At 34.4% G+C, this 11,625-nt stretch overlaps 1 protein-coding gene across 1 annotated transcript; it reads right to left on the reverse strand.

Annotated features, from left to right (window-relative positions):
• Window positions 1-2,040: 2,040 nt before the first annotated feature.
• On the reverse strand, window positions 2,041-6,313 carry LOC128215012 (toll-like receptor 4). The gene has a single exon (XM_052921744.1). It carries the CDS (start codon window positions 5,971-5,973, stop codon window positions 3,238-3,240), a length of 2,736 nt encoding a protein of 911 aa, XP_052777704.1. The 5' UTR covers window positions 5,974-6,313; the 3' UTR covers window positions 2,041-3,237.
• Window positions 6,314-11,625: the final 5,312 nt, after the last annotated feature.

Here is an 11,625-nt window from a genome sequence, read left to right on the forward strand (position 1 = left end):
GGTAGAGATAAAGGGAGATAACCTGTGTAAGATGGCTCAATCGGTTACAGTTGAGTTTCCAATCTTGTCACATAGCTGTGAAACCTGCATTTATTACAAAAAAACGATGTTCGTTTAAAATGCTCAGACATATACTCGGATGATTGGAGAACGTGGTTTGAACACTTTCCCTCAATTTGATTACAAATGTAATTTCTATATTGGTGTTCGGAAATGTTTGTAGGCCAATAACAATCGAGGATTTACCTGGGGCGGATCCAGGTTTCAACGTTAGAGGGGCTTAATTTAGGGGCGTACCCTTTATACTTTCGCCCCTCCCTCAGAAACGAAATTTATTTGATTAAAATTGTTTGCAGGGGGTTTGTGTGTCGTCCCCCAGGAAAATTTTGACAATTTTTAGTCCAAATGATGCATTTAGGGCGTATTTTACTAGTTTCTTCTTCTATATTGAAATAACAAGTCTTGGAAGATTTTAGGTGAGGGGGGCGTCGGGTGCACCCCACCCCCCTGAATACGCTAGTGTTCCAATAAATTATTTTCGATTAGAAAAAAACAAAAGCGTATATAAAATAAATGTTTTTAAAAATGTTCATCTTATGTAATGAAATGTCTGAAGCACAATGTACTACGCCGCAAAATCATGAACGAATCTTCCACGGACTGTCAGACAAGTATTGTCTATCTCGCATACTCTTCACTAATGGATACACAACTCCCATGATGAATGTAGACAGTTAAGCATATAAAAAGCTCAACAAAGCCATGTGTTGGTCACTATCCTATTTGTATGGTAATTTTGGTAGAGATAAAGGGAGATAACCTGTGTAAGGTGGCTCAATCGGTTACAGTTGAGTTTCCAATCGTGTCACATAGCTGTGAAACCTGCATTTATTACAACAACAAAAACGACATTCGTTTAAAATGCTCAGACATATACTCTGATGATTGGAGAACGTGGTTTGAACACTTTCCCTCAATTTGATTACAAATGTAATTTCAATATTGGTGTTCGGAAATGTTTGTAGGCCAATAACAATCGAGGATTTACCTGGGGCGGATCCAGGTTCAACGTTAGAGGGGCGTAATTTAGGGGCGTACCCTTTATACTTTCGCCCCTTCCTCAGAAACGAAATTTATTTGGTTAAAATTGTTGGCAGGGGGCGGGGGAGTTGTGTGTCGTCCCCCAGGAAATTTTTAAAAATTTCTAGTCCAACTGATGCATTTGGGCGTATTTTATTAGTTTTCTTCTTCTATATTGAAATAAAAAGTAAACTTGGACGATATTTGGTGAGGGGGCGCCGGGTGCACCCCCACCCCCCTGAATACGCTAGTGTTTACCTTATTTACTGAAGTCCCATGGTCATGTAGAGCAGGTCTGACGGTTAATACAAACATTAATTTTCGATTAAAAGTGGTCAAGGTGTTCTGATATTAACGGTCTACATGATTTGGTGCAGTCGTCTTTTTCTTCATAGGACGCTGTTCCCTCTGCTCTTGCAAGAAGAAACTTTAATTGGCAGATAGGGATGCCGTTATCTGGAGGCAGATAAATTTAACCTAGCGTCATGAACCCGAATTTAAAATGGATGTGTAATTTGCTATCAAATTGACAACTATTCAATATACATGTACATTTAAACTATTTATGTGACAATATCAAATAAAAATTAAGCATTAACGTTATATCTCCTAATTGTTGTTAAATAATATAAAATCAAGGATTCAAGCAATCCTTATTCAGTAATAAAATGTCCGTGTTTTTGTTGATATTCATTTTCATGCGAAAAACAATCAGAATATCGTAATAAGGAAATACTCACAAAGCAGCGACAATTTACCATCGCATGATACTCATTCACTGATTTAAATTAAACAATAACGCGTTGGAGATTTTCGCGCCAAAAGCACAAGTGCCGGGCGGAGCTAGTGAGTAAAGTAAAGGCGAACACCAATAACAGTGTGGACATACCACGTGGTTTGTGACGACACATTTTGTTATTACAGGAAGCAAGATACATCTCCAAACGAAAACCATTTGTAAATACTAATCACTTTATTATGTATATAACATTTTAATTCGATCAACTACATAAAGAGAAACCACATGAACAACACACACATCTTAACACTATGAATATACAGCAATTTTGATGTATAATGTTCATCGTGACTGTTACATCAAGAACGCAGTACATATACCAGATTCTTGCGTTGTTGTTGTTGTTGTTGTTGTTGTTGTTGTTATTTTGTTGTTGTTGTTGTTGTTTAAAACAAGTCATAAAAAATCGGTCCTTTCCGTTTTTATTTGAATATTGTATATAATTGAATATATAATATTTCACCTTACACGATGTATCCAGTAAGTTACCATAATTAATGATTTATTAGCGGAGTCTGTATCTCAAATTAAATACAAAGAAAATTGAAAAGTGCAATTTTCTCCATTTCGTTTAGTCTTTATTATTATAAGCCTGAGAGGGCGCCGACTATATTTGATGATGTCTAAAATGTAACTTGAACTTAATACCAGGTCATGAATGACAGAATAAGGTTTTTTGTTGTTGTTTTTTTTTATTTTTTATTTTCCTCGTTGTACTGTAAAATGTGCGGTACAGTGTGTTTAAAAAATATATTCTTTAATTGATAACGAAGTCTTCAATTATAACGCCCCAGAATTTATGTATTTAAATGATTTTAAATACGAACGTTTCCCCGAATATGTGAAGGTTACTCGGTAATTTCCTATATGTACCGCAATCTCCTAGGCAGTAATCCCCTTGGCGACCATTCAGCTTAATTGTTTGTTTTGCAAATGTCATTCAAAAGATAAATTCCAGAATATTTCCAAACAATGTCTTTTTTGTATCCCCGTTCAATTTACTCATAACAGTAAAGTGTATTCCCGAAAACAGATACGATTGTTGCAGTATGATCTACAATGATGTTTTACAGATGTTTAATTAACATTTTATCATTGAAGTAAATAACAACTTTTTGGTGATCGACATGCATGTTTTTTTGTTCTTTTATTGTTATCGCACCGACTTGATGCTATGCATCACTTTTTTTTCTTTTTTTGATTGAAAACACTTTACTAGGATAACCTTCATTCATGCTTCACCGCCCACATATATGTCAACAACCTTGCCAGCTTCCACCAACAAGTATCAACAGATGGCGCGTTAGGAATATTGCCAACTATATATTGTATACACAACAATAATAATCAAAATACAACTATTGACAAACAGCGTCTGCTAGCCTGTCCCAAAATTGATCCTCCAAGTCACCTCCTTCGACCGGTAGTTCCAAGTAGGTCCTTTCGCGGAACACGTCCAAAATTTCCAAGGGAAGGCCATTCGTTTGCACATTCTCTTTGAGTACCACGCACAAAACGTCCCTTCCGGTTTTAATGGTTTCCATGCGAGCCATGTTCATTTCGTACACGCACCAACTGCTGGCCAGGAAGTTTGGTGACATGATGATGAGCGTTTTTCGGCTACTGGTTATTGCGTGGATAATATTTTCATTTACCATATTTCCGGCCAAAAAATCTCTGTCGTGGACCAACAGACGTAAGCCTCGGTTTGATTCTAACTCGGGAGCAAGCCTTTGGTGGACAAAGACGGCATCTTTCTCGGCATAGGACACAAATGCATCAAACTCGTAGTCGCCGGATTCATGGTTGACTGAAGCATAGCCCTTGAAACGGTATTTTGCCGAATAGTATATGTACCGTAAGTCCCATCTAAATCTGTAAACGAAGCTGCATGTAATGATGACGAGTATGATGAAGAGCGAAATACTCGTGGAAACAATCAAGGGCAAATAATTGGCACATTGTTTGTTCAGTGTTTTGTATATCTGGTGTGCATTAGAAAGATATCCTTTCGATCCATTATCGAATGTGCATTTGTACTGGTTCAGTTCCTGAAAAGCTGTGACCCTGGTCTCAGAGAACCATTTTACCAAATAAACATATTTGCAAGTACAAGAGAAGCTGTTGTTTTTCAATGCAATAGAAAAATTGTTAGCGACAATCACTTTGGTAAAAAGCGTTAGGGTGTCAGGACTTATTGTTTTGATCATATTCAAAGTAAGGTCAATAAATTTAAGATGTTGCATATGGTTGGCCTCAAATGAGACGCTTTTGAGATTGTTGTCTCGCAAAAGCAACTGTTCAAGGCCCACAAGTCCAATAAACACTCCCGTTGGAAGTTGTTTGATCTTGTTTGAAGAAAGATCCAAGTACTTTAATTTTTCGAGTCTACTTAATAAGATACCCTCATTGTCATTTGTAAAAACATAACCTAAATAATTCTGAGCAATATTCAGAATTTCTAGATTGGCCATGTTGTGAAATGCATTTAGGGCAATTTCAGAACAAGAGTTGTCGTCCAAATGCAATTCTTTCAGTTTATCTAGACCTAATATTGGTCCGTTCCAAGTATGTAAAACGTTGGTAGAAAGATTTACGATCTGGATATTATTTGGCTGACAAAAACAATAGCTGCGTATTGTTGTACGTACTTTAAGATCTTTTGCATCCACATGTCGCACGGCCGCCGGAAGAGGTATCTTTTCGATTGAATTTGAAACATTTCGACAATTATCGCATAGACCATTCCTGATGTGGAAATCAATAGATGAAGTAAAATCGTCCAATAGGTCGTCTTTAAAGGATTCATTGTTCAGTTTTCTAGCATTGTTATCCGTAATCGAGCGCAAAAATCGTGTTCTTGAAGATCGCTTTGGGTCCGAATATAACATCGCCCTTTTTGTGATGTTTGCATTGTGGGACAGCTTACGTTGGAACACGTCGTTCACTAAATAAAAAAATCTAAACTGATGGTTTTTGTGTCGGTGCGAAAACCAAATTGTTTCCAAATCAGAAAATAGTTCTTTAGTTACAATATTGACGAAAATCTGAACCACGTAATGTCCTAGAGCTAATTTGTTGTCAACCAGTGATAACGTCTTCAAATGCCTTGGAATAAACCGAACTGCCTCTATTTCCATGTTGCTGATTCGATTGGAATCGAGATACAAATGTTCGATGTTTGTTTTTGAGAGGTATTCAAGATCTGATGCCGTTAATATGGTGCAGTTACCAAAGGTTGTGTGCAAGTTTGAGATATTCAGAAAACTTATGTTGGTGGGAATCAATCCAAATGTGAAATTTGGCATCGCTGAAAACGTAAGATAAGGGTTTGAGGACAAATCAAGAAAGCGTAAATTTTTCAGATTAGAGAAACTACCATTCTCGACCCTTCGGATTTGACAATTGCGTAGCTGCAGTTTGCGGAGACTTGGTAGCTGAGTGAACATACTTGATCGAATAGTGTTTATATTACACAATGTTTCGTCTCCTCCTAGAATAAGCGATGTAAGGTGTGAAAAGCTGAGGTTCGCTGTACATGGAGATCCATCTATTAACAACCCTTGAAGATTTGTAGCCTTTTGTGTCTCTTGTTGGATTTTACATGGATAACTCGTTTTAGATTTCCTTGAATTCCTTCTAACATCCAGTGTTTCTAACTTATTGTGGGTTGAAAGCACGCCTTTGCCAAAATACGTGATATTGTTTTCACTTAAAAGGAGTGTTCGTAGATATAGACTGTTGTTAAAGGAACCATCCTGTATTGTCCCAATCTTGTTCGATGACAAATCCAAGCAAGTTAGAATTGTGAAATGATCGTACGAGATGTTTTCAGTGGTATTTATTGAATTGTTCCGCAAAATGAATATGGCAATCTTTGCTGGTAATCCTTGCGGAACTTTATCAAGATTTGAGCCAGAACAATCTACAGCCAGTATAGATGAATAGAAACACCAGCATGCGTTATTCGTTCCGCATCTTGATTTTCTGGAATTTTTAGGAATTCCACATGACATATTTGGCGAATCCATGTACTGACATTGACCAATAGCCAATAACGAGCAGATCAATGTTATGAAAAATGAGTCCGACATGGCTTTCTTTGATTATTTAGCTTTTTACACACAAGATATCTGTTAATTTTCACTTCATGTAGTCAATTTTCTGGTTATAAACAATTGGTGTAAAATGTTATTGTATCCATTTTTTTTTTCACGCAGAGCAATATTATGAAAATTTAAATCCGATCGTTTTGTTCTTCTTCTTAAATGTTCAGCTTTCTTGACTCCAGCTTAATATTAATTGTAAACTCATTTTGGTATTAACACTCGTTACAAGCGTTTGAATGCCACTGTATCCATTTCATCTGGCTATATTCAAACTATCATTTGATTACGTGCCTTATAAGGTTTTTTTTGCTGTGCGCTATCTGATGAAGAGGGCTTGACAAATAGTGACGCTGAGTTGCAATTACACTGCCTGGTGTTACAAGGAAGTACAACTCAAATTGCGTGTTTCACTAGTAGTACTTTAAACTACGACATGTACGTTTGAACAAAAGTTCGTTAGAATGATTTTTTTCAGAAAAGGAAGTGCACGCGAGCCATTCATATTAAAACATATTGCATTGTCTTATGTGATATTAGGAAAGGTAGGTGTTAAGCATTATCTCAAATAAGAACTTAAGATTAATATTTTATATATTGTCTCCTCAAATGTCCAAGGTTTAAGATATAGAAATAGAGTCAACGAGTCAACGTAGCATTTATCCAAGAGACTCTTTGTAATGAATATATAATTAATTCTATTGACAACGAGTTAAGTTGTGAGAATACTTGGCATAACAGTTAAACTTTGAAAATACTTTTAGCAGAAGTTGCTCAATTTTTATTAATAAGAAACTTATTCATAGTAGTATTTTTCTGATGGGGATGGGCGACACATTCTCCTAAACATGGAAATAAAAGAACATTTATACACTTACCTTAATATATATGCACCTAACGTTATAAAATTACGTAACTCATTCTGTAATCATATCCTAATATATATATATATATATATATATATATATATATTAGGATATGATTACAGAATGAGTTACGTAATACTACAGATATTAAGGTGACCATATATATATATTAATCTAGGCATTATGGGGACCGCTGGATTAAGGCGACAAAAATTGTTCTCCTTAATATTTTCAGTCCAGATTTGATGTATCAAATGTCAATAAAAATGTCCATTGACAGTAAGTTGATAAGCTTGAATGTTTATTTACGAGATCATTTCATTGTTTTAAATATTATTCTCTTTTAATATTAAAAAAAAATATTCTTAAACTTTTGTGTTAGTATATTTGTGTATCCATAAAAATAGCTATTAAGGCGACCAGGGAAAAAATCATAATTTTGGTCAAAAATAGCTATATACTAAGCATTTTTTATTTGTTTTACTTTATTTAAAGCTTATTGTATATTATCCCGGAGTTTCATTCCATAAAAAACAGAAATGAGGAAATTCGATATTTCGTGTACCATCAGCATCCAAATTTTCAAGTATAATTACATACAGAAATTTAACTTTTCGGAACATAACGGAAATTTTCGGGTATCTCCGTCGTACCATCTCCGTGCAATTATGCAGTATGGCGTTCATCTGTTACGGAAAGAGAATGGTAACTTGGTAAGTGTTTAAAATACATATTCAACGTTTTTTCGTTTATTTTTATGACTTTTGTACAGTTGTATAAATCGTCCACCCTTTGGATGTAAAGCAAATGATTTATCCGGATTTTGTTCATCCGAAACTAAATCACTAGTATCAACATCCGGTGTAATTTTTGCTTGTATTTTGGAGAAACTCGATTGATTTCTAGCAAACTTGGTTTACCACTACATCGTCGCTTATAAATATTTGGTATGTTCCAATCTAAAAATTGATTTGCTCCCTTAACATCTCAGATTTTAATAAATAAAAGACGAAAGGATACAAATGCCTTACATTTTGTTTGTCAATGTCATGTCATTAGTCATTCTCATCACCTTTGAATAGCAGAACAGAACGAACACTATCACCATCTCGTGTTGTGGCTTTTTGCATGTGTCTTAAATTCTCATATTTGATAATAAATGCAACAATAAAATATTTCCCTTATTCTGCCACAGTTATGCACCAGTCAATTGTAACAATGGCGCCCAGGTCTTGTTTATACCGGGGATAGCAGGAGAAATTGGCCATGTTTTTACCTTCCAGGTGGACCGGCAGTGCTGAGTGAATGCGGTGTTATTGTTTTTGCGCTGATAACAGGGAATGGGCCTAACCTAGGATGTCCCCAGGGGCATTTGACGGGGATCTGGTCATTTCGTAACCTTACCATTTCGTAACTGCTGATCTTGGTTATTTCGTAACCATTCTGTTAGTCAATTCGTAACCGTCAAGTAATCAATTGCTCATATAATAACCACCATTTAACAAGGTGATAAATAGTACACTTAGCACCTCGTTAAGTGTATTGTTCGAACCTGGATGTATATGGCACAGCAACCAAGACACCAATTGGGAGACATTACTCAAATTCTCACTAGTTTGTTACTATTGAGAATGATTTATGTTACTCAATAGTTATTAGATATATATATATCATGCTAAATTAGAAATGATTTGTTATACTACCAAAATATGTTAATTATTTTCTTACATTTTGCTTACTTATAAACAATAATTAAAGACTGATCGTGATGTATTTTTGAGTAAAATTACGTTTACATAAATGATCATTCTTGACCTATTTCATTGACTATATTTGTTTGAATTGTTTAAAACGAACAAAATTTTGTTCTGTTTTTTTCTCAATTGATTCATATTCTGCATACTTTATATCAGAAACCGACAAAAAACAACCTTAAATTATTAGTTAGGCCAAATAAAAAAATAGGTCTGTTTCAGGTTACCCGACCGACCCTATTTTTTCCCGCCGACCCTAACCTATTTTTCCCTGTAAAGAATGTGATTTGGGTACGAAAAGCATTTGTTACGAAATGTATGTACGTAAAGTTGACAATATTAGAGTTGGATTTTTTGAATGTATTTACCGTACTTCACCTTAGAGTTCGGACACCTTAAAATAATTAATTTTTCGCTCTACGAATTCATAGAAAATAACCATTTTTTACATTTTATTTACATGTATGGTAAACCTGCCTTTTTTCTTCATGTCTGCATTTTACCACTTATTAATTTATCCGTAGTTATCAATGGTTATTACGCCTATAAGTCACTGTAGCTCCTTCATCAAGATAGTTAAAATCCCATTCAACACCATTTTATACATGCATTGAAATGAATAAACACCTTTTATCGGCTTCAGATCAAACAGTCCCATTGTGTGACGTCACATAACTCAGTTATACCCACGAGGATCTCATGGAGAGCATGGATATTGTTATTCAGGATTAATGTGTCTGGTGTGTTTTTTATTGTAACTTGAGTATTGCATTTATAACTTTAATTCATCACATTTAATAGTTACCTGTATCATTGAATGTGTTGACTTTATTGTTTTCATGCCAAGAAATCCTATCCAATTTTCGATTAAGAAGGAAACCCCTGTATGCCAGCATATACCTGGATTTTAGCAGCATATGCATTATGTTCTATTCAGTGGTTTTGTGCTAAGGGTTAAAGGACTGACTTGGTTCTCCATGAAATTTTTATCAGTTATCTGCTGTTACAGCTAATTCATTTCATTTAATGGCCATTACGACCAGCATGAAATTCAGGGGAGCAATAATTTTGGTCATTTTTCGGAAAAATCTTTCTATAGTGCATGGTTCTTAGATTTAACGCTTCATCTCATTGTGTTTATTACGACACTTGTCAAAAATAAAAATAAAAATTCAATAATAGTTTATTATTAAGTATTGACATGATTTTCTTAACTATAAAAAGTATAATTATTAATTAACTAAGCTAAGCATTACATCTTTGATATTGTTTATGAACAATCTCCTTGATAACAATATTTAACTATCTAAACCACACTCTTGTTATTATGTTTAATTATGTTTAAAGATTGTATAAATGTACTAACTGTATTTCTTAGTTCCCCGACAGCTAAATATTTTCCTCACGACGGCCAAATGCTAATAGCCTCTTATAGAACAATACCGTAATCAAGTCGTTTAATTTAACAACTTGAGTACGGTATTGTTCTATAAGAGGCTCTTATGATTTGGCCGGCGTGAGGAAGCTTTTGGAAACAAATAGAATCACAAACCCCAGTCGAACTTATCAACTTCCGGCTCAAAATGTTATGACTCATGTATATTTAATAAAATGATACCGGGGAGTTGTTTATCTGTGGATGTCGAAAATCTGCTTAAAGGGGCTATACTCCGTATGATAAAATAGCGGAAAAAAGAGAAAATTTTCGAAAACTGACATAAACTTGGCATCGATGTGTACAATGCATTGAAACTTACTAACTGAAGAACCCGGTCTCCGACACAGTTTTTTTTACATTTTGGTACCTTTTTTTTTACAATTATGATAAAGCGTAACACAGTCCATTAGATAATTGTCCTGAGATTCGTTACAGAAGAAAACTTTTTTGGTGCGAATCTGGTGTACAGTCCCTTTAAGGGTTCATTGTACTTTGCGCTCATTATAAATAGATAAATGAAGGGTCTTCGCATTGATGCAAAAAGCTTAGTTCCTTCATTCACAGCAACATATAAGGCCACTCCTTTTTTTTATTTTTTGGTTTACAAGAATTTTTGGTAAAAATGTCCACCGGTTGGTCGAAAAAAAAAGAAAAAAAAAAGGAAAAAAGTCACAAAACATACTCTTAAAGGGTGAAAATCAGAGAACAACATAAAACATTGAAAATTTATATCATTTACTTGACATTTTAACATGTTTACACGTATAAACTATCAAAGATGCATTGAATATCACTCAGTATGACATTTGTTTAGCTTTAAGGGTATGCTCAAGCAAAAGTGAATGCAGAACACTTAAAAACTGACCAATATAAAAAAATAAAAAAGAAGAAAAAGCGAATTTTACGTATTAAAATACACAAAAATTGCACTGTATTAAAACAATACATTACATTTTCTAAATGTTGTTTCAGTTTTTTCAATATTGGAAAATGTCAATAAAGTGAAATAATTACCAATTCTGAAAATAAGGAAATAACAGTTTATGAAGACATTTGAGTTTTAATATTATGAAAACAATTCCTGAAAAACTAAAAACCAAACTAGACCTAAATTTGAGTTTTAATAACCCTTACCATGCTTGGTACTAGTTGCATGTTACCCGATCCATGCAAAGTCCGGATATTTTCAGACAGGGATATTTACCATGGGATGTTCACCAAATCCATTTCAAATTCAAATCTTGCAGCAAATTACCACATCAGTACATTAAAATCACATAGCAAAATAATATATCTAGTATGTGACTTAACATTATGTACCAATGATAGTAAACTGACAGAGAAATCCATAATTATGTATCGGATATTTTCATCTTCTTACTCCGCCATTTTGTGTATACATGCATTCACAGGGCATCTATACTTAATGCTTGTTTATTTTTCATTTTAAAGAGTATTCCTTGGTTACAGCAACAAATTTCATTAACAGTGAACTATCAAGCTCATTACAAATTGAAATGGACTTATTCAAAATAGTTTTCCGTGTTGTTTTATCTAAATGTTCTGCACACAACTCGCAGGC

This window comes from Mya arenaria, chromosome 13 (genome assembly GCF_026914265.1).
Source record: "Mya arenaria isolate MELC-2E11 chromosome 13, ASM2691426v1".
In the NCBI taxonomy this organism is placed as follows: Eukaryota; Metazoa; Mollusca; class Bivalvia; order Myida; family Myidae; genus Mya; species Mya arenaria.

Bases quoted from the DNA above. Each gene is read 5' to 3' on its own strand.
- LOC128215012 (XM_052921744.1), bottom strand. From the start codon at position 5,973: ATGTCGGACTCATTTTTCATAACATTGATCTGCTCGTTATTGGCTATT.